Source organism: Strix uralensis, chromosome 5, assembly GCF_047716275.1.
Source record: "Strix uralensis isolate ZFMK-TIS-50842 chromosome 5, bStrUra1, whole genome shotgun sequence".
NCBI lineage: Eukaryota > Metazoa > Chordata > Aves > Strigiformes > Strigidae > Strix > Strix uralensis.
The window spans coordinates 57597436-57622697 of NC_133976.1; the positions used below are offsets into that span (position 1 = coordinate 57597436).

General features: G+C 36.9%; 1 protein-coding gene across 18 annotated transcripts in view; it reads right to left on the minus strand.

The window, feature by feature from the left end:
- TNRC6B (trinucleotide repeat containing adaptor 6B) overlaps window positions 1-25262 on the minus strand; it is a 149214-nt gene that overhangs the window by 105900 nt on the left and 18052 nt on the right. For 11 of the 18 annotated variants that reach the window (XM_074871095.1, XM_074871082.1, XM_074871087.1 and 8 more), the window contains one exon: window positions 21889-21987. In XM_074871095.1, coding sequence (XP_074727196.1) covers window positions 21889-21987 — 99 coding nt within the window. Of the gene's footprint in view, window positions 1-2119; window positions 2188-21888; window positions 21988-25262 lie in introns of all 18 variants that reach the window. The other 7 variants (XM_074871085.1, XM_074871096.1, XM_074871093.1 and 4 more) reach the window with 3 other exon arrangements.

A 25262-nucleotide genomic window follows, 5' to 3' on the forward strand; every position in this document is an offset into this window, starting at 1 on the left:
TTTCCTCTATTTCAGTTTATGCCCATTACCTCTTGGCTCTTCACCAGGCACCACTGTGAAGAGTTTAGCTCAGTCTTTAGTCCCCTCATGAGCTACCTATACACATAAGATCCTCCTCCAAGTCTTCTCACCTCAAGGCTAAACAGTCCCAGCTCTCTCAGCTTCTCCTCTTATGTCAGATGCTACAGTCCCTTTCTGTGGCCCTTCACGAGACCCACTCCAGGATGTCCAATTAATCCCTAATGCAAGTAAGTAATAATACGAAGAGACAATTCCAGATTTTTTTTTCTTTTGAGATCTACAGCAAAAGATTTGAAATCAATGCAGCTTTTTGTAGTCACCTAAGAATACAAATTACCAATCCTTTGTGTGATCATCATTTCTTTATATCAGATGCCAAATCAATGTCACTTACAGCAAGAGGTAATGTCTACCAAGGCAGACAATTCTGTTTGGTAATTGAAAATTTGAGATTGTGGGTAGAAAAAGATTCAAGTGATTAATTTAAATTAAAGAGCAATACCCACAATGGAAATTTGCTGGCATTACGCTACAGTTGCACAAAACAAGTATTTGCACCTTTTAGACTTTTGTCAAAATATTATTAGGAATGATACTCCTCAGGGCAGGATCCCAGATGCTACCTGAACACCAATTTATTAGTAAAAAAATGCCTGCCTATCACTGATCTCATATTCTCTTTCTAATAACCACAGTTTTGGAGAAGAGAGATAATGTTTTAAGGCACTTGAAAAGCTCTAATTAGAAGTCAAGTCAACTGTAAAGTAATTCCAGCTTCCACTTGCACCTAAAATAAGACCACAAACAAGGCTATGATAAATCCAACATAACATCCCTTGTATTATTCACTACAATAACGTGTTTCATTATACTACTAGATAGCTAAAGAAAGAATTCAGAAGAGCAGAAATCTAACTCCTTTTTATTTCTGCACCGATTTTTCTTCTGTAACTTTCTGAAAGTTTCTTCTTCTTCAACAAGCTTTGTATCTCTGGGTACTACAGTAAGTCGGGCAGTCTGAATAGAAAGAAATAGCAGCAATTACTTTGAGAAGTTTGGCTCACTTCCATGATGGAAAGAATGTGCATGTTCAGCACCAGAACTTCCCTGAACTCATCACGGCTACCTCAAACAGTTTCCCACTGTTGCAGAGCCAGTGGACTTAACAGTTGCTAGCTTATCTAGAAGGCAAGGAAGATCTTCACACCAAGTCAAACCTCAGCCTTTCTGCAACAAGTGTACTGCTGATCAATGAGAATTTCCTCCTTCTCATGAGGAGACATCCAATTAGGCATAAGAGAAGAGTTCTGTACTGTCAATTTCCCAGAGACCATTTTCTCCGCTTGCTCCAAAAGGCACATCAGGAAAAAAAAATAAATTATGGTATCAACGTTGAATTATCATTGCATTAACTAAAGAAAAGATTATGGAAGACAACCATCACTGCAATACTTCTAGGAGAAGGCTCTGTTGTTCCCAACTGAATAAAAACCCAGGAAAAAAAACCCAACCGTTACTAGATTTCAGTTTGAAGTCATATGAAAAAGCCTTTTGCTAACGGAAATCTTTCGTTTTCTTCTCTGATCAAGCTTCTTTCCCTACAGCACTGCATACCAGCATCTTAAATTGTTCATCCTTGAAAGAGCATTTTGTTTACAATTTCTCCTCCTTTAATAAATAAAACGCATTCTAAAGTAGTAAGGTTCGTATTTCAAAGAGGACCAATCTACCATATGCACACCAAAGCAAGGCCCTGGTTCTATCATATTTCACATTATTTCAGTGAAGAGCTGTATAAAAACTTCATGTACAAGCTCGCTACCTCAGTGTCAAGCTTCCAGAATGATTATCCCTTTTACAACAACTTCTGATTTACCTTCTAGAATTGCAATGCATATTTCTATGCTTTTAAATTTAAGGCAAGTCAACATCCTGCGTTTCTTTTTTTTTCCAGCCATGTCCACTATTATATATGGATATTTAAGGAACCAAAAGGGTGAGCACCACACAAACAACCAATGCTCCCAGCACATTTAAACAAGAGTGCTTCACACCATTTACTATGGTAAGGCCCTTTTTAAATAAACGTGTGACTCACTGTTTGTTTTCTTCACCAGGAGGTGGAGTCTTGCCATGCCCCTCCATTACAAAATCCTCATGTTCCATCTGCAAAGGCAAGCATTGCAGGTCAGAAATTGGTGGAGCAAAACGCACATCACCTAAAGTGGCCCTTTTCCATACGCAACAACTTAAGACAGCCACTTTATCACAGTGGCTGGTCCAGAACAGATCATGTAGTTTCTTAGCAACATATGTACATCTCCAACCCCACTGCTATGGTATAGTTTTATAGCATAATTTTCAAAAAATCTTACAAGGAAAAAAGAATGATTTAATGGCTATAGCAGAAGACTATTGGTCAGAGTATCTAGGTACTAAGTGTTGGTCTGTTAAGGGCTTCCTTTGTCATTCTGAGTAAGTATGGCTTCTACCACTTCTTCCTTACATAAAAAGCAGGAATTATAAAAGAATTTACATCTATCAACACCTCTGGAGAAAAATCAGAATTTTCAAAGAAATTTATTAACCACAGACCGAAACTGCTGTGAAAGCAGAGTATTTCTTGTGAAAAATAACTTTTATATGAAAAAGAGACTTTCACAGCACACGCATAGCTGAGGCCTAAGGGAACCTCAAATAGATGCCGTTCCAATGACAACATAAGGTAGGCATTTCCTCTGGCTCACACGTTAAAAGAGTCCAAAGGCACTAAAGTTTTCTGTTTAATTGTTTGCTTTTAAAATACAGTTTTAGCATACATTTCCAGTAATTTCTCTGGCCAGAATTACATTATATTTAATAATTAATTAATTATGCACTCTTCATTTAATTACTTCTTTCAGCCAGAATTTCTTGCATAGGTAGCGAAATATTATTCTCTTTATACAAAAATTCAACACATGCACTTAGTATTTTATATAAACATCCAGATATACAGTTAGCAATGCTCTACTTCATGTGAAGCCAGTAAACAGGCCACACTGCAATACTCAATAAGCCATACAACAAAGCAACAAAGTCATAATCGCACGCAAATCCATGATCCACTACATTAAACTGGAAAGAGGAGAGAAGCACTATGCAGTCAGTGAAGATAACATGGTTTAATCAGTCTCTGAAGGAGGGAAAAAAAAAACCACAAACAAACAAACCAAAATCCAGTGGCCACTTTCCCTCATGCCCCTGCCCTCCCCCCAAAAGGGTCAAGTTTACTCATTTGTACCTTGATCCTGTTGACAGGTCAAAGATACTGACAAAAAACATTACCTGCAGATTGACATCTAACAAGGATAACAAATTATGTTATTTGCTGCACAGACACAGCCCTAAGCAAAACCAGAAATGAACCAAGAAGCTGATGAACTATAAAGTGGTAATGACAACCAAAGGACAGATAGTCAATCGAATACCTGTAAGGTAATTTCACATTTGCTCAGTCAAAACAGTATTTTCATTTAAAAGCAATGTTTGAAAGCAAAAAAATTTTGCATTAGAGTTCTGTAAATAACTCAGTTTTATCCATGTATTCCCACCATATCAGACACCTATTTGTACCTCAGTCCACATCTGATTCTCAAGACCTCTAACATCTGGACTCAAATCTGTCTGGCTGAAGAGAAATGTATTCATTCCACTAATTCTGTTGTTGCAGATGTTAAAACACAAGTGTGACAACCGGTAAAATAGCTACAGATTTGTGGCCACATTGCAAAGCAGCATGGTTCTGTGGGTGAGGGTAGATGTTTAAGAGTTACTCTTTAACACAACCTGAAATCAGGAAGTATTTTAGCCTGTTGATGGTGTGAGACAAGTACAATTCATATGAATGGTAAGTAAGGAAGCAGTTTGTGGCCACTACTGGGAAGAAAGATGAAATGCAGCCTTTGGGAGTAAAGAAGCACCACATACAGCATATATAGTGCTAAACTAACAAGATTCCCGTCTAAAACAGAAATTCAATTTAATGAAGTTGTAGAAAAGGAGAGATCATAAAAACTGAAGTCTAAAACGGGAATGATTTCAAAACAACAAAATTATTTTAAAACTAACAAAGCATCATTTATTAGATCATAAACAAGAAATTTGAATGAGAACTGGAACATCTAGTAGACCACCACCAGGACAAGGCAATTGCTGAAGTACTGTAAATAAAACTGTTGCTTTAATATGAATTTTATATGAAGAATGCTAGTGACATAGCTGTTCCAGACACATTATTATCTAGCATGTATATCTATCAAAATTACCATTTCAAAGAGAAGTTGGCAAACAATTAAGAACAACAAATTGCCTGAGCTAGAAACAAGATTGTAAGTCCAGGCACAATCTGTTCTAAAGCAACCAGAAAACCCCATCTACTTTAAGAAACCAGCTTGCTCTACTTCAGACAGTAGGCAGAAGTATCTGACTATTATGACTAAAATCTGCATTATAAAAAAGTGAAAAAAATATGATACCATTACGTCAGCACTGAAAAAGAGAGCTAGCTGGGCTTCATGTAACTTAGAGAAAGGCAATGACGAAGTTTCTCATGAGAAGTTCACCAAGAAAACTAGTCAGAGTGAGAAAGTACTCATGAACATGGAAACTGTTCAATGCACAAAATAAAGATTACTTGGTAGGATTTCACTGAGCAAGAAGCTAACAAAAGATGCATCAAGACACTAAAAGAGGGCATGAATACTTCAAGAAATTGAGTATTAGTGAACCAGAAAAAAAATCTCTTTTTAGAATAGATGAACAACTAGACTAGTAGGAAACAGTTGGCTGGTCAGGCTCAGAGGATAATGGTTACTTCGTTATATGCTACCTGGAGGCTGGTATCAAGTGAGTGAGGTGCTGCAGGGGTCCACCCTAGGACAAGTCATTAAACAACTTTACCAACGACTTGAAGTGCCAATAGGGTGTACTCTGGTCAAAATTTTAAAATGGCAGGGCTGCCATTAAGATGGACCTAGGCAGGCTGGAGGAATGAACCCTACAGAAACTTTATGAATTCAGACAGGACAAACACAAAGCCCTGCACCTGAGAGGCCCTGGCAACAATACAGGCTGGAGACTAACTGAGGAGCAGTTCTGTGGAAAAGGTCTTGGCAGACAGCAAGCTGATCATGAGCCAGCAGTGTGCCCTGGCAGGAAAGGTCAACAGTATCCCAGGCTTTATTAAGAATAGCCTTGCCAGTAGGTGAGGGAACCGATTATCACATCTACTCAGTGCTTATTATTCAAGATATGGTCTAATGCACCCCCAATACAAGAAATACATCCATAAAGCGGATGCAGTAGGCCAGCAAGTTGCTCAGGGAGCCAGAGCACTTGCCTTGTGAGGAGAGGCTGCAGGAGCTAGGCTTGTTCACCCTGGAGAAGCACAGCTTTGGGGAAGCCTAACAGCAGCCTGTCTGCATCTACAAGGTCAGCAAGGAGTCAGGCTCACCACAGTGGTGCACTGTGACAGGACAAGAAGCAGTGAGCCTAAACTGAAACTAGAGAAGTCCAGACTAGATATGACTCATTTTCACCATGAGGACAGTCAAGCACTGGAGCAGACAGCCCAGAGAAGTTTTGTAGCCTCCTTGCTTCAAGGTTTTCAAAGCCAGACTGGAAAAAATCCCTCATAAGCTGGTCTGACCTCGTAGCTGACCCTGCTTTGAGCAGGAGGTCAGACTAGAAACCTCACTAGGTCCCTTCCAACCTCAATTTCCCAACAGTCCTATGAACACAAAACCAGATTCAATTTAATGTTGAGAGGTAATATGTAGAAGAAAAAAAAAAAAAAACACCCTACCAAATTCCCAATCCAGCAAGAACCTGCACTTTAGTGTGGAAAGGTCTAAGAAAAATATCTTAGAAAGTTACATAATCAAAAAAACTAAAACAACCACCAAGAAAAACTAAACTACAATGAACAGTAATACAGAAATAAACGCTGAAATAACTGTAGCAGAACCATAATATGTCCTCTTCTAAAATATTACCTGTGAGTACAGACAGTGAAGGCTCAAAGCCCCTCCACAACACTAAAAATGTGAGAGCTCAAAATAAAGAAAGGTCTGAGGCAGACGTAAGATTTTACATTAATAAAATACAACATTTGGGCTGTAGATCTCCCTCAATGCAAGATGACACCTGACTTGAGGCATACAAAAAAAAAAGCAGTTTGACAGTGTTGTAACAAATATCACCCCTTTGCTACCACAGTAGAAATAAAACATAACCTACCCACAAAAAAAACCCACAACGTAAAAGGACATACAATTATTTGGAAAATATACTATTAAGCAGACAAAAAATTAGTTGTTGTAGAAACATAAATTGCAACACCAAATTTCAGAGGTCTTTGTGGATTTTATGTTTTATATATCTGTATGTATGATTTGGGTATTAAAGGATTACAAAACAATGAAAATACAAGCTTTTCCCTTTCTGGCAACGAGATCATTTTTACAAAGTGAAAGGGAAAGTTATATATATATAAGAACATTCCATGGGCCTGATCCAGTGCAGCAATTCTTGCATTCCTCTTTTTGCAGGACCTTGCCTCTAGTTTTCTTTTGCTTGCCTGCATGTGTCAAACAATTTCATGATCAGTGATTTATATTTTTCACTTTGAAATTTCAGGTTTTAAAATTCTTGCTAGAAAATGCTACATTGTTTATTTAGTGTTCTAAAAATTCTAGAATAAGCTTATAAAGTAATATCCATTTCCAACTTTCCCTGACATTTAAAAGTAAGAGTTGCTTTACTGGGTAGTTCACTTTAATTCAAAGAGATATATCTGACAAAGAGCCTTCTGAAAACACTTAATGAGCAAACTGCCCCAGTAAAATTCCATGGACATTGTTTACGTTTTCCTAAACTTAGTTCTTAGTACCAGCTATCTGCTCATTAGTTACTTTTGAGATTAAAAAAGTACTTAAAAATTAGAATAGTTAGGTCTTATTTTCCCAATGACAATAGTAACATCTCATTACAGAAAAGATGAGAAGATAATTTAACTTTTTGATTAAGTGACTACCTGAGGATGAACTGAAGAGAGGAACAGCACATAATAGCCACAGTTAGCTGAAAATACTCTTCTTTCTCTCCTCCACCCACAGTTCTTATAAAATTCCTATGCACATTTCTTCCCCACAAGTCTCTCTGTTTCTCTTCACTCTATCATCACTGTATCACATCCAGTACTCTTTTAGTCCTCTTTTGAAGGGAGCTGGAGCCCACAGTCCTCACTAAGTTTCAGCTGTACACAGCATACAGCAACCACAACAGGTCTGGTTAACTGCAAGCATTCTGAAAAGGCATATTCTAAACCTTTAGTCTCTATTGACTTACACCATATGTAGAAAATACAGTTGTCCTGAATATTGAGAAGAGTGGAAGGTGGTGGTAAGACAAAACTCTTGCACCTACTATATTCATCTCAAGGAAAGAAGAAAAGGTGGAACGGCAAAAGGATCTGAGACACTTTAGTTTCTCTTAAAAGGACTGCAGATGGAGCCATTGATACCAAGAGCAGGAATCAACGGAAGTGCACTCCACACCTGTTTCTTCTGGCAGGCAATGGAGAAGGCTTCAAGATTCTGGCAGCTGGAAGCAGGAACCAGATATAGACCCTTTAACAGCAGGGGGGAAGTCAACAGAAAACTTGCATTTTTTAAAAAAAAAACGAACTGCAAGTTGTTGAACTCCGTATTTTATTATTTCAAAGTTTTTGTTTTTTTCCTTAAAAATCCAGGCACCTGTGAATATCTAAATTTTGACAAAAATTTATACATTGGGTTTTTTAAAAGACAAATTGTTTTATGTAAGTTAAAAAAGCTATTCATAATTAAACACTCAATACTTAGTTTTCAGAAAATGAAATATACCAGAAGGTGCTTAGACATAATGAACTATTACTTTTTCCCCCCAGAAGTGCAACACCTGTTACTACAGTTTCATACTACTCCTTCTAAAATTATCTTCAGTGAGACCCTAATGGATATGATTAACGAGTAAAATAATCCGGAATTCCTATATAAAGTCAGCCACGCTTTGAAGGGTCAGAAAGTTTCAAGGGCAAAAGCCTTATCTTTTCTGAATTCTGATGTCAGAAAGCACATTTTCCTAACAAGATTCAACACCTTCATTAGATATCCTAGTCCACCAAAACTTAAGTGAGCATAAGAGAAATCCAACATTTTCTCAGGAAAAAAGATGCTTGTAAGAAATCCTATATTTATTATGAAAAGCTATTAATTTTAAACAGTATTTTGTATTTTTGTCTTCATCAGTTATAGAAACATACTAATGCAGCTTCATCACAGCTTTTTTCCACTCATTCCATAGTTCCTTTTCATAGCTGATTTTTCATTTTTTCTTTTCTGTTTTATAAAAGACCACCGCAACCAGCCACCTGAGTGAACAGCAGAAAAAGACTCTTTTATGATTTTTCATTCACGAGCATCTCAAGCACACATGAACTCAAAACCTTATTTGGCATACAACTAGACTCTGGTGAGGACCAGCCAAGGTCAAAAGCTGCTTTCTGCAGGTTGTGGCAATTTACTTCCAGTGCTGTTACCTGCTAATTTTAACACAGCCTACTACAAGCCCAGTTTAAGACTGATAAATTTGGTGTTTTGTTACAGCTACTGCTTTAACACCAGTGCACCTTCCCAATCATCAGTAGCAACAGCCTACTGTAAACAGGCCATCAACATTTCTTTTGTCTCACTAATACTTGCTTTAAGTAGAATTGCACAACCTAATCCTTAAAATCCAAGCAATTAGTCACTAGCCACTACTGCTAACAGTGGCAGAAGACCTCTAAGTGTCAAGCCGTTAGAAGAACTTGTCAAAAATCTGAGACAGTTTGAGGTCTAACAAAAATGTAATCACTACTACAAATGAAAGCAAGACTGAATCACCTCTCCGCCTGGCTTTATTATGAGCATTTTGGACAAACAGCATCGGGGGAAATTTTACTCATTAGCAACAGATTAATTAAATTTTTAATTTAACTTCTTTTAATAAAAATCAATGCAATTTACCTGCAAACACTTCAATAATTTTCCTAGGAATAAATTAGTGTTAAAATAGCATCTCAAAATATGCACAGAATAACTCAAATTGGTTAGCAAAATTAGTCCCAAAACATACTTTTTAGATTAAACCTTAATTTCAGTACACAGATGAAAGCATTAAAAAAAAAACCCTTAGAAACAGAAATTCTATTTTCTTGAAGTTTCTCATCAGCATCTAGATTGAGCATTTCATTGTTACTACCATCACACAGTCCTAACTGCTTTTCCTGTTAGTAAAAAGAGAAGTGAAAACTTAAAGTAATCCTAGTGCTAAATCACATATCACATTCAGTACTCCCTACTAATCATTTTGCATGCTAACACACTTAAACTGCATATTGCTACTTTCTAAAATCACTAATCTAATACCTGTTTGCCATATGCAGCCTAAGGATACTTTAATTCCTGACTCAATAAAATGTTACACTATTAACTGTAAATGCCAACATGTTGACATATACCATGATCCTTCCAGAACAATAGGACAGATTATCAATGATGGCTCAATTAATCATTAAGAATAGAAAAGTTATGTAACTCAGAACACGTAATTTATGTTTCACCTAAATGAGCACCAAAGCTGCAGGTTAAAAGACTAAAAGATTTGCTTCTATGTCCAACTGCACTAATTCACTAACTAATCACCTGCACTTGCAGAAATTACCTATGGCCCATTTTCTACGTAATTTTTTTAATGTTATCTAATATTCTGTGAAATACCCAGAAGTCCTACATGATCTCCATGCTAACCTTAAAACAAATAGTTTTATGAATATCATGAAAACAACAGTAATACTTTGGAAATGCTAAAAAGGTCAGGACCCCAGCCACATTTCATATTGTATAGATAAGAAAGTGTACTTAATTAGTGTTTTAAAATGCATTACTTAGCTGCAAAGTATTTCAAATAAAACAGTTCATATATATACATGTAAAAAATAATCATTCATCTGAATCTTGCTCTTTGCATCAAGATGCTGTTTTGCTGGTAAACATCTTTGGTGGTTGAAGGTGTAAAGTCACTCAAGTTATGGTATGACAGGATATATAGAAATGCCATTTGAAAACTTCAACTCTGAAGCTGCCAAGGCAGCTTTGAATAATAGCTCAGCAATCTCAGATACAAAATGCATAAAGCATTCTAAATGTAAGCAAAAGTGCTCTCCTTTTCCTGCACCACAATTGATGATTCACTCCATCCATTTCTTAGTGTGTTCTGTACATACAGAGATAGTATGGATCCCAGAAAAATCTGAATTTAGTAAGATACAAGTAATTCCCATCTTTTATTTAATTAACTTCATGTATTATTCTTCAGCTAACGATCATTAGCCTTTCACAAGCCATAAATTCTTGTTAACTTCTGCAATTCTGAGAAAACCTTTTACACTTTCATAACTAATCTTTTAAACCTTCCATTTAGGTGAAAAATCTGACACAAGAGTCCTCGAACAGTTCCGTCCCCCTCCACTACTTTGAACAGCCACTCACATGCAGCCCTACAACCCTATTTAGCCAACTCATTTTACAGTTAATTTACTATTTATGGTGCAGACACATGAACAAGTTATAGCAAACTGACATCTCTAAGTGACTGATATTTTGATATACACATTGTTAATCCCCCTGACAGAGATGAGAGAAGACATTTTAACTGCTCTCTTCTACTTAGATTTGGAAAGCTAGGCAATGCATTGACACAAAAGGACAACAAGAACAATGAAAAGAATTTTTAATGGCTCAAGAAAGCAGATGATAATCAGAATTACTGAAAACTAAATTATACTTTTGCACTACACATTCAGTCACCTTCACTGCCACAAATATTGTTTTCCACTGTTCATTAGGAGTGACTGGAAGTGACATAAACCAGGCACACACAGAGATGCTGAAATTATTCGGCCTTAAGAGATATGACCAGACAGGCAAGGAAGAGAAGGAACTCACTTTCTTTTCTGTGTCCACAGAAGAGAGATCTATTGTGTGGATTCTAAACACATAGAAACTGTCAGTGGCCCAGAAAGTTCCTGAGCAACAAACAGCTGGATGCTGAGAGCAATTCTGTTGTAAGTATATATTAACCTTGCTTTAACCCTGTCTTATGCATCCACTTTTGACCACTGTCAAAAAGGAAAAGGAATACAGGTTATTCACACTCATAGCATACAAATACTTTCCAGTTTCTCCAGTTATCAGAATGCAAATTCAAACTCATTTCCAGTCACATGGGAGCCACTGACAATGCTGCTTGCTTGCATAAATTTTCCAAATTTCTCAGGATTATTAAAATTGTTAGATATTTGACAGACCCCCAAACCATTAAAGCACCCACTCATCTCTGGGGCAGAACCTGGGCTTTGCTTGCTTGCTTATGTTACAACTTGTCCTCAAACAAAAAAAAACTCAAAATGCCATGGGAATAAATTATTTCTCTAGCAATCACATGTGGAAACTCTGTATCTGTTGAAACCTACCAATATGATTTCAGAGTACTTCTGTAACATTTCTCAGTAACCTAATTCCACACAGGCTTACCACATCTGTAGACAACTATTACATTCTCCCTTTTTATAATATACTGTCTTGTCTACTATCCAAATGTCTCAGTGAACAGACTTTAAACAAGTGACAGGAAATGTTGATATGCTTTTAATGTTGCTTTTACCCTCAGGGGAACTGATATTGCACACAGCCGTTCTGCAGAGTTCAAGTGTTCTTAGCTGTCCACACACTCTCTTATCTACTGTAATGATGACAACCATCACTACTATTTTTAGCATCAAGAATAAAAAAAGGTCTTCTCCACAAACCCCATATCCATTACTTCCACACCCAATAAAAGAAGAAAAGATTTTGAGGAACTGAAACAAATTCATACCCATCTAGTTCACAAACTGAAAGTGAAATTGTCCTTATAGGGTCATGCAAATGTATGAAGTCTTGCAAATGTATGAAGTCAACAAGACCAGTGAGTTTTACCCCTTTCAATGACTCAAACTAATCAGACTACAGATGATTTGGAAGGGTAGAGTAAGCTTTTACTGTCCATGGCTCAATTTTCTGCTCAAATACCTATCCCCTCAGTCTGACATAAGATAGTAAGATTGAAAACATTTATCAATACTTTCACATCTACAAGATTTTAAGTGGCTGATTATATAGAACTCTGTCACATTGACATGGACTACAACCACTGCCAACAACTCTGTATGGCTCATACTGAATGGAAAGAGATCCGAAGGCAATATTCTGAAAAGGTAGAAACGCCTGAAATTCTGTGCCAATAGTACACCTGCATGAGAAGAGACACTTTGTAAACAAAGCCACAAATCAATGTCCCTGACTGTCTCCAAAATCATAATGGACTATACCACGTTAGCTCTCAAATGCAGAGCTGCTTTTTAAAATTTAAGCAAATATTATTTGCTTTTTTGTCTGTTTTGTAAAGTGTTATAAACTGCTATAATCAACTCAAGAAGAGATGCTACTGGTCGAGAACAAAACTAACAAGAAAATGTTTATGAAAAAGAAAGAACCTTTAAAAGAATGGAAAAGGTGAGTTTAGTTTTATTTAAGACTGAAGCATTTTTTCCTTTAGAAATCAGATACACACCTGTTTGCTGCAATGACATTATTATTAGGCAGTGGAATGGGCTGCCCAGGGAGGTGGTGGAGTCCCCATCCCTGGAGGTGTTTAAGAGTAGGGTCGACATAGCGCTGAGGGATATGGTGTAGATGGGAACTGGCAGTGTTAGGTTAATGGTTGGACTAGATGATCTTCAAGGTCCTTTCCAACCTAGTTGATTCTGTGATTCCATGCCATTACATTTCCTCCACATGAACTGTACGTATGAAAAGGCTGGATCAAAGGACTGTATGATGACAGTTCTTACAGATCTCGAAGTCAATTTGGCAGATGATGGTATTTTCCAAGGGAAAGAAAATACAACATTGTATTAACCTCTTTTGTGCTTCAAAAGCACTTCAGGGTATTCCGAGATTAGAAAACAGAGAGAGTCATCTTTCAGTTTGGTATCTGTATTTACCAGTCTTCACTACAGCTAAGTAAGTAGATTTCAAATTAGTAATACATCTTGCCTCTGTAGAAAAGAGTACACCCAACTGGCAAAATCTTCCACTTGATCCTGAATTTCTTTAAAAAAAATGACCAAGCAGCTATCAATGGCATTCCTTTACAAAAGTTCAAGTAGCACCGTCTGTTTAATTCCACACTTTTTTGCAAAGTCTTCAACAATTTGACCTTGTTTATAACTGCTGTATTATAAGGACAGTAGACCTTGGTAACACACTGTACTGGTTTTGGCTGCGATAGAGTTAAATTTCTACATAGTAGCTACTATGGGTCTATGCTTTGGATCTGTGCTGAAAACAGTGTCGATAACTCAGGGATATTTTAGTTACTGCTGAGCAGTGCTTAAACAGAGTATAAGTGCTTACACACCTTTACCGCTCCTCATATCACCCCACCAGCGAGTAGGCTGGGGTGCACAAGAAGTTGGGAGGGGACACAGCTAGGACAGCTGACCCCAACTGATCAAAGGCATATGCCATACCATGTGATGTCATGGATAATAATAAAACTGAAGTGGGTGTGTGGGTGTATGTGGAGGTTGGCAGAGGCTGCCATTGCTCAGGGACTGGCTGGGCTGGTTAGTGGGTTAGTTGGTTGGTGGTGAGCAATTGTTTTTGTTTTGCATCACTTGTTTTATCTTGGGTTTTATTTTCCTCTGTTTCTTTTTTTCCCCCCAATTTAAAAAAAAAATAAAATTAAACTGTCTTTATCTCAAGCCATGTGTTTTCTCACTTTTACCCTTCTGATTCACCCCCATATCTCACTGGGGGGAGGGGGGGAGTAAGAAAACAGCTGTGTGGTGCTTAGTTGCCAGTTGGGGTTAAACCATATACTGTAATTATAGCTCTTTGCTACAATGCCTTGAAATTTTGAAATTCAAAGTTATAAACTCACAAGCAGGTTGATTTTTTTTTTTCCCCACATAGAAAGGTCCAACTGTGTAGTGTTTTGTAGGAAAGTGTTATTAGCTTCTTTTGCTGGCCACGGTGTTAAAGTTCAAGAGAAAAACTACCCCAAAATTTCTACCTCCCTTGATGGACTATATTAATTTATTTTTAAAACAGGAGGAGTATGCGATAACATTTTTACAAGCTTTAGTAACATGTCATTAAAAGGGAGAACTATTTTATTAACTTAAAATTTAAAGTAATTTCATTCTTTACTGAAAGATTAATGGATTACTATTTTTTAAAAATACACGATATGCAAAGATTTTGGTTTTGAAATTACTGTCTTAAGGAGTTGTAATATTTTCAGGCTAGAAAAATTAAGCTAGCAGAGCATGATGAAGATGACATCAGTTTATGTTGTGAAAAAACTGTCTATGCTCAGATCAGTTCTTAAGCTGCTATGTTTCAGGAGAAGCATAAATTGTCTTGTCAGGCAGAATACCTCTCTACTTCTAAAAGACTTTACAAGATAGTTTATACAAAGACTCTAGGAACTTAATATAGTTGTAGATCAGCATTAGAAAGACTAGCTGCTCCTACAACTCATGTTCCAGAAAAACAATGGAAACATACCCTGTGTATCAGGGAACAGAAAACCCACCAGCAGACATAAAAAAGAAAAAAAGAATAAACTAATACATTCTGAAAATATGATGATTTAAAAAAAGCCCACCACAACTACTTTCCTGGACCCAATAGAGAGGCAACAGCCACATGAAATGTAACTCTGACTTGTCAGGTATGCAGAAGAAAGTACAATGAGGTTGAAAGTTCACCTCTCCGTAACAAGCCAAAATTTTCAAGAGTAGCAGGGATTTGTACTGCAGGGAAACCATCAAGTCTGAAAACACCATGTACCAGGCCAGTACTAGATTAGAAAACAGCTTTTTCTAATTACAGTGACAAAGCATTTTGTTCATTTCATTACTGCATAGGCCTTCAGCCTGAATGTTTTAAATTATTTAGTGCCATCTGAATAGAAACTCAGTTCTGTATCACTAAGTAGTATTATAAGCCCCAGAGATACAGGCGTCAAGGTTTTGGATGTTGTGTTAAGTTTAACTACCCAACTAAGACTTCTTTTTACTATATTAATTCTACATCCCACATAATGAAAGCACCAGCCTAACTTTTGCAGTATTGTCAGCATCAAGCAACATCCACTATTATCAAAAACTGAGTATAACTTAACCATAAATGCAGTTAGTGCAGGAAAGATACCTCCTGACCGGCAACGCTCCCTCCTAAAAACACTTCCTCCTGAATATTAAGCTTCTGTTTATAAATATAAAAACATGTAACTTAACAGATCAAATACAAAGGCAGACTTAACATTTCTTCAGTCTCAACATATATGAAATAAAAGCAAGAGCTTAGATATTTGAGTGTCATACTTTTTAACCTTTTCATCACCTGTGTGACTGCTTCAGGATAAAAAAAAAATACCACCACAAAAAAAAAAACCAAACATAGCCAGTGCCAACAGAGTTCTGAAAAGTGATTTAAACAGAAGGCAAATGATACTTCACAATCAGACACAAAGATGCAAGAAAAATAAGAATTAAGCAGGATGAGAACAAGCAGGTAATAATGTAACGGAAAGATTCCTGTTGACATAAGAACAGGGCAGCAACTTCAAAGAAAATAAAACAAGGATTAACAGGTAACCTCAAGACAGCTTGATAAGTGGCACTGAACAGTGAGACTGAGCAACAGGAGAAGCCTCAATGTTTGTGTCACTGGTTTTGAAAAAGCCAGCAGAGTACAGAGAAGTAGCCTAATTTTTATACTACCTATTCAGTTCAATAATTATTTCTACAAATACTAATGAAAACTTTGAACAAAAATACATTTATCTAACACCATACAGTACAGAACCTTTTCCCTTTTCATGTACTTATTACGAGTTGAGCATTATTACAAATTCTGTGCAGCTACATTTTTATCATGATTTGTGTACCTAGATTTTTATCATACAAAGCATTAAAAGGGCAGAACTAGATATTTCTCCTCCTTTCCCTTCTACAACACTGACTCAAAACCACGATTCATAAATACCTTTCTATAAATTACTTAGGTCAAAGTACCTCCCTTCCTGCAAATTCACAGTTTTTTACTTTGAAAGATGAAGGAACAAGGAAGACAGGGGGAAACTTTACAAGAAAATTTTAATCACATTTTTTGAGAAAGAAGTTTGCAACATAAGCTTAAAACTCCTGACAATACTGAAAGAAATCTAAAAATACTTCAAATCAGGCATAAAATTTTAGCTTCCTCCTGCAATATTTTACAGCAAAGAAACAACTGAGAAACAAAGTTTAAGTGTTGTCTGTGCAGTAATCCTTAACAGATGGATGAAAACAGCTGAAATCAGCCACAAACAAGAAGCTCAGTGCTTGCTGATATTTTCAGAGTACCAAGGCTGTTAAGGAAAAAGCCTAGTAATCATTAGTGGCAAATTAACTACCACAAAATAGAATTAAAAAAATAAAATAAAATCATAATCCAAAGAACAGTAGAGGGTGTGGGGTTCCAAGTAGAAATGTTGTGGTGGTTTGTTTGGCTTTTTTTTTGTGAAGGGATGAAAAGAGACCCTGAAGATCCAGAAACCCATCCCACAACTATTTTATAAAGTAAAAGGATACCTCCCTGTATGATATTCACCAGTAAATCATATGGATAAAACAGACCCAATATTCCTGTCAAATAAGACTTACACATCTGCCAAAAATAACTGCATCTTTAAAAACTCTATGTTACTTCTGTACAGGTTGTTTTCCCCTCTTTGTGGCACTATTAGATAATTACTGGAATCAAGAACATGTTATTGACAGGTGCCAGCTGTCTTTACTATGTTGATGCTTTAACAGAAAGAATATTTTCTGACAGTCTGACAACAAGGAAGAAACTGTGAGATCAAACAATGGAACCAGTTAAGATGAAAAGCCCTGGCAACAAAACTACCAAGACAGTAAGTTTCTCCAAAAGCAGCCTAAGGGGCAGGGAGCAGGGGAAGAAGGAAAAAGAGCATGTGCAAAAAACACTTCTTTGCTGGAAAGCAATCCAATGAATGACAAAAGGATATGCTGCCAATAAACTAAAGGGAAGAATTGGAGAAACTTCTCAAGTATGCAAAACTGAGAAGGATGAGAGCACAACGCAAGTATCACAGTATAAAAAAAAATTACAAAATGAAATAAAAATGTACTCATTAACAACAGCGGGGGAAACAAACATTAAAGCAAGGACTGAGTCCATCAGTAACTTTCCTTAAGCCTAATTACCAAGAAGTTGCCACTGAATTTCTGCCATTCATTTCAAGAGTGGCAAAGGCAAGCATGAAGGTGAACTTTTGCAGCAGTGCCACCAGCTTGATAGGAATCAAACAAGACTATCACTCTACATGATGACTGACTGCAGGGATTAAATTTTCTAATCACACCTCATGTAATGTGAATTAGTTTGAAGCACACAAATATTTAGTTTCTGAAGTGACCTGCTCAGCTCTACACGAGGCACAATTTTTTTTTCTTTTTCAAAACCAGAAAGAAATCTCTTTTTCTCTTCAAGGCTTGGTCTTGATATCTCAGAATACTATACAGTCTAGGATGCTGGAAAACCTGAAACAGTTATAGAACCAAACCAGTTCACAAGGAATAAAGCATGATATATCATTTGTTTTCCACTGTATGACAGAGTCTTCATGTACAGCTTTTTAGGTTATTTTCAGACTGGCACCATAAGAAAGCTAATACCTGCAGTACCCAGATCTTTATATTCTGATGTTCACAGTGCCTCCATGAAAGATGATCATCCCTGACACACCAGAATACTTCATTCAAGTATACCTCAATCTACAATAGATTTGGTACTTTGAGTTATGCCCTTGTGATTCCAGAGGAGAAGTACCAAGGCTTCTCAGTGGCACAGACTACCGACAGCATTAACATACTGCCTCTTCCCATGCTACTGGGCAAAAACATAAAAGAGCAAAGTGAGGGACATCTTTTCTATCAATTAAACATTCTTTTAACTGAAGACTCTGGAAATAAGTATTGATAACTGGTCATGGGATCTGCAGTCTCAGGTAACTGAGACTACTATTCTAATCATTGCTTTTCCTGCGATATGTATCAACAAGAACTCCTCTTGCTTTGTTGTTTGTGGAGTCAGAAGTGTCAGTTGTTAACAGTGAGATACAGAACTTCATGCAGTGAGCCTTACTCTTTACATAGATAAATTATGAGCATGTCTTTTCATGGTGATAAAGACAAAACACCTTGATATCAATATAACAAAGATATCTCTAGAAGTTAGTATTTACTTTCTTTCCCTCAAGATCAGTGCATACCTATGTAAAATAAGACAGATAATTTTCAACTTGAGATCACCTTAAGACAGTGTTGGAAGTGATTGTTAGGTGATACTTTGGCAAAGGCCCTTCTTGGCAAAATATATTACAGCATGAAAGGGATTTGGCTACAAAAAATCTAAAGACAATTTTCCATGTCTGCTTATTCAAGTGCTTTTCAATTTAAATTCAGATGAATTGGAAACAGGAACATTCTGCAGGAGGCCCAAATGTAGGTTTCCTACCTCCTGTCAAGACCAAAACTGAGTAAGAAAGAAATTCTGAACTGCAGGGAAGTGCCTACCAGACCCCTGAGCATCTTGCTTTTCGAAAAGAAAAAGTATCAGGCACAGTCACAGCAAGGCCATTTACTACTCAACAGAAATGCTTCAAGTGTAGCTGATATCAACGCATTCCAGCATGTAGGCCTGGGCCTTTGTCTTTTGAACATAAAGTGTTTTTTAGCTTATATTTTATGTTACTTTATGTTTGCATCTTAAGAATCAAACAAAAAAGTATAAAAATAAATTCTACAATCTTTTCCTCCACCTTTTGCCACAATAGCTTTAATACTGTTGTTCAAGTCCTGTAAGACTTAAGAAATAATTTCAAGGCAGAAAGCTTGCCCACTTTTATTTCATAAGTATTCTGAGGTAGCCAAGAAAAGATGCTACAAATCACCATAAACAGTAATTTCATTCTTTATATCACATGCAAAAATCTTTTTGGCTAGAAATGAATATTCAGAACAAAGGCTAAAAATGGGGCCTTAATCTGACCTCATACATGATATAATCAAACTTATCATCACTGAAGTAGATGGAATGTGCTTAATCAGCATTTACTAATCTCATAAGACCTATGAGCTGCAGACTCAACTTCTACACTGTTTAAGAGAAGAGCTTCAGAGGAGCTGCTAACATATGAAGTGTTCCAAGTCCTCCTCAAATGTTCATAGGAAATAAAATGCTAAAGACGACGGCTTCTTTAGATATCATTTACAGGCTCAAAAAACATTTCTAGTGAAGGCAAAAGAACAGGTAAATTAAGGTAAATTATGGGATTTTTGAGAACAGAGCGTAAACTGAGTGAGGTCCAAACGGACTGCTGGTACTTAAATATGGGTAAAAAAAACACCTAGAAAAACACAAGAAAAGATCCACTGATCTGAATAATAAGTATAACAATAATTATATATTTAGCTTTTATTTACAGATTAGTGTTTTGGAATGGGTAAAATGAGAGAAATGAAAGGTCCAAATGAAATATGAATAGATAGTTATGTTAGTGTCTTTGAAGCACAAAACTAACTTCTTCCAAACAAACTTATGTCATCTGCCTGGAGGAATTGAGGGGAGGAAAAAAAATAGTCCTGACAAAAGGAAAAAACCAGAACTACGTCACTGAAGTCTTAAAAAATATTTCTTAGAAAAACTTTATGAAAGTTTCATATCTTTATGAAAATGGCTCAACTAGATCACATAAACATTTGTAAATTAAGGACATAATTTACAACACAACACAATATAGTGGGAAATACTTTGCCCAGTCTTTCCAGGACAAATCCTTCAACTGTTATAGCTATAAAACTCTCCTGAGACCAGAAAAGAGAGGATAATCATTTACAGACTAAAGAAACACTGAAAAATACACTTCAGTAAGTAGTCCTCTACACCACAGGATGAGGAGAAGGACTAGATGTAGTCATGAGTTTTTTGCTTAATATATACTGATCCTATACAGCTCTTTCCTTAATAACACTGAATACCGGATGTATGATTCCAGATCTCCCATGATCTCTAAATGATGACTGTTTCAAAGCAACACCGCATACACACTTTGGTATTCAAAGTCAGTCTAAAATATTTGTTTTGAAGTTTAAGCCCACTAAATTTTTTTGAACATCTAATGCTGGGATAGAGATACAATCTCCGCCATTATATCCAGAATTAAGAATGCCAAAGAAAAGCATACCTTCCACTGGAGGAGAAGGGTAAGTTTCACAAGAGAGTTACTTTCAATCTATTTCCTGCCACACAGACAAAAAAATGAAAGCTATGTATCCATATATATACACACATACATACAGGCACCTGTGTTTATATACATAAATATGTACACACACAGATTCTCTCTGTTTGGTGAAAAGTAAGCACCAGTAATCATGCTAATAAAAATCAGTAATTAATTGCACCATCATGTTTCCTCTCACATGTTGTCTATCCCCCACTGAACCTTGTAATCACACCCTTGTCAAGAGATGCATTCAACAACCTGTATGGCAGCAGGTACATCTACTGATGTGTTTTCAATTGTCAGCTCCTAATCTAGTGAGACTTCCTTCAAAGCTACTTAAATTAACACAATTCCTAAAATACATGCAGGACAATTGCCAAATCCTTTCTCTAATAATTAACCACCTCCTAACTTGATACCTTCAGCTCGAAAAATGTTTTGTTCTATTAGAGCATAAAACAATGAGAACATCTCTTGAAATAAACTCCAGCTAGATAACAACAAATTTTAATTTTAGTCCTCCAGGTTTTTTTGCTTTTTCAGCCAGTCTCTTACACAAAACTACAAGCAAGGTAACAATGATTGAGATTTTTGTGAAATTTAGGAGCCATATTTTAAACACAGATCAGTTGCAAAGTTAATACTAACACATTGAGATAGTGAGGACTATAAAATAAATTTATAAGCCTATTGAATAATATGATAATCACTGTGTCATTATGCAAACCAAAGTAATTAGTTACTCAATATCTGCATCTTCAGGAAGCAAAAAGCAGGACACAACCAACATTATATTCAACACCACACTTCGTAGCCTCTTGTCCCAGTGAGGTATGTTGAGAATCAGAGGTGCCTTTAAAAGCAACACACTATCCAGTCTCACAACAAAGCACATGCTGGCAAGTACAAGGAAACAGGAAGCAGAACACCTTGAATATAGGTCAGTCAGTAATCCACCAACACTGACACCTGCACCTAAGGGCCCACATGCCTAATTCCTTAAGTCACTTGAGAGGGTGGGTGGGTAGGACAGAAAGCTTGACAAGCCCTTCCAGTTCTAACAAATGGAATACAATCAAGGTTAGTATTTCTTTATAAAACTCTCCTCTTTCCTTCCTGAGAGTGCCCAAAGACCCATGTTCCAATCCTTAGTAGACAGCAAAAAAGCCTGTCTTTCTAAAGGCCTTTATTTTTTAAACGTCTCCAGGGTAATAAATATTATTTACTTGCATGCAGATATTTATTAAAAATGCCACCAGCAGTCAGTGTTCACTCCATGTATTTCCCACTTCAGCCAGGCAAGCTCTGGTTCCTCCAAAACACAGTGGCATTTACCTCACTGACCTTGGGACTGCCTTCCTCCAGTATTTCTCCCTCATCAGTTTGCATGGGAACAGGATCTGTGCAAAGCTCTGCAGAAATGCAAAATACTGCCTAAAAGATAAAAAAGAAAGATATATTTTAAAAACAATTATTTTTTTTTGCCTTTAACAGTGTTATGCGAGATTGCAGTGCATGTAAATAACAATTCTAGGCTATGAACTTTAATGTTCCCATTCTGCACATATTCGCTGAATTTATATGTCTTCACAAACAAGATGGCTGTTATTCAGGATAAGACATAACTCTACTTAATTAAGAGAAAAAGAGAACCTACTAGGAATATACTTTCTTTTAATTTTAAAATATGTCATTGCTGAGTATTTAACGTACTCATTGTGTTTACTCATTAAAGCTACAGTCAGTAAGGAATAATCACACAGACTAGACCTGAGCAATACTTACTTACTAGGAAATAGCTTTTTTTGCAAATATAAGCTTCACAGACTCAGTTTACAGACAATCTAAAGGTTATTAGTTTGAAAAATTGTTAGACTTCCAGTGAACCCACAGTACCTCTGAATTCTTACTTTAGGGAATTCTTCCTTTTCTTCATTTTAGAAATGAATACATTCTAGGCTCTAAATGATTCAGGGAACTGATAGAAGTCATTCATGCTTTCAGTTGACATTTCCAATCTAACCCAGGTCAACAGCTCCCAGTGTTTCCAATATTCAACGCTACTTGGTAACTTATTTTTAAATTTGTTTGACAGTGTCACTGAAGTTCCAACTGAATAAAATCTATACCCCAGAGTCCATTCTTAGAATTGTAAAGTAACTTACAGCAATACACTTAGGGAGACTTTGGTTGCAAAGATTAGAACGTCTTCTACTCCAGAGGATAAGTCACCTTTCAGAGGTAATGGATCAAACGAATCAATTTAGGAGATTAAATGCACCAGCATAAATTCAGCAGGACTCTCTTGCTCTCAAAATGCAAGACGTAAGCTATCAGCAGATCTGTAACATTCCAGGTATGGAAATGCTCACACTGAGTTAAGAATTCTCTTAAAGTCAAGAACTGTTGGCCTTTAACAGCTGTCCCTCTCAAGATGCTGTAATTCTTCAACTGCACCAGCATTTAAAAGCCATTTAAAGTCTCTCCATTTCATTTTTGCACCTCAGCCACAGAGCTCATGACTCTACTGTCACCTTCACAGCAGCAATCCCAAGCATGGAAACTGACAACTTCAGGAGTGCAAACAGTAATGAGGTCAAAAAAGAGAAAGCTTGGAATTGTTCATCTGGATGCACCTCCTTCATTTCATGGTTAAAGCCTGTTCAACAAGGTAAGGCTGTCCGCACCGCTAACATCTTCTGTATGTTGTGCACAGGTAGACAACATCTTTCATGGCTATTAAGTTGACACAAGGAATGAAGAACATGTTCTACAAACATAAAGGGCCTGAAGCTACAAAATGTTACATACAACTTATTAAATCTTATAAAACCAACAAGTTGTTATGTTCAGTAATATATTCTCATGTAAAGCATAAGATCTGTAAAGACTTACAGCATAGTAATTTTCCTTTTCTGGGGAAAGAGGAATGAGGATAAAACAAAACTCTCACCCAAATCCTCCTAAATATCCTGCCTGCAGCATATAATCAAAAATCGTAAATTTCAAATGCTAAGCAAGACTTGTATCATGCATCTATGCCAAGATCCCCCTGCATGTAAGTAGTATGTCTTGCTGCCGGGCTATCTTGTGCTGTGGAGCAGGCAGGGGGAGGACAGGCCGAGCAGTCCCTGTCCATGGTACTTCCCATGCGAAGCTCCTGAAACCCGCTCCAGGGCTTCTGGGGCTGGGAGTTTCTGAGCATGATTTTGCAGTATCAGATTCAAGTTAATTGGGAATCTCCACAGATTGTTAGACAGATAGTCTGATGTCTAATGGCCAAAACAGCTTTGGCCAGAAGAATTGCTGTGGCACTAAACTGACTTCAAATCAGAGAAACAAGCAAGACTGAACTTGAGCTACAGAAGCATTAAAGAAAGATTGTAAAATAAAACCAGACCAGTCACGTCAGGCCAAGACCATTGCAAGGACAGGTCACTGTTCATTCAGAGCGCTGGAAGAACTCAAATATGAACCTCCATGTTTATTTTGTGAGATACCCCTATATCCCTCACTATCAGAGGAATGGAAAGTGGCAATATTTGACACCAGTTTTTGTATATTACTCCTGGAAGAAGACAAAAAAAACTACCAAGCAGTGCATCTCAAAATAAAAAAGTCAGCAGAACTAGGAAATAAAAAACAGAAAGGCTACATACAAGAACAGAGATAAGCAAGGTCTCCCACAGAGGACAGATTAAATACACTGGAACTATCTATAGCTCAAAGATCAGAGTAGGAAATAGAAAAACAGAGAGAGATCTATAAAAAAGCAAATGTAATAGAGAAGGAAAAGAGAGTTTATTCACTTACTCTTCATTTGTCCTGTATTTCACGTTTTATCAGCTTTAATGTTCAAAACATGTATCATACTATTTCATACAATGCTCAGTTAGAGTGAACTCACTCATGTGGGATGGTAAGAAGGTGGAAGTTTTAAAAGGCTCTGTAATCTACTGGGGGGGGGGGGGGGGGGGGGGAAATCACAAGGGGAAAGGAAAATCCACCAAAACAATCTTGCAGCTGGTGGAGGAAGATCCTAAGCCACAGACTGCAAGAAGTTTTGCTGAACACTACCCTTCTGTGGTATTTTTTCCCATTGCATTTGCTTCTGGCTTCTTTCAGGAGACAAAACATCAGGGAACAAAGTACAAGTCAAATTCAATACTATCACTTTTATGTTCTTTCTATGTACTGAATCCTTGATTCCCATGGTCACTGGCACAAGAATGTTGCATTTCAAAGTTTATTTTTTGCCAAAAACAGGCATTTGCAGATTCCTGAATCCATAGGAAACCACCTCTGTGGCAGACTTTTGTAGCAGTCATTTACAACTGAGGATGACTTCTCAGCCAACAAAGTCACTGCGTAGTGCCAGCATGTGAAGAAATAACGTCATTATTCCATGTTGTTGACACTGCCTCTTCAGCTCAACAGCTTCTGAGCAGAGGGCTGAATGTCACATATAGGGTAATTTGTTTTGTGCACAGAGGATAGACAGGCAATCAGAATTTGTACTGGTGTCCTATAGGACTGGAAAAAATGTCAAATGCCAAAAGGCCTTTATTTACTTATTTCCAATATTTATGTGATATGCTGTGTTCTCGGATAAAAATACATGAAGTTTATAGACAGTCTGTTTAGATTTTCAGATCAAACGTCTACCAACAAAGTCGTTCTTGGAAAAGGTCAAAAGTAAGATAATCATC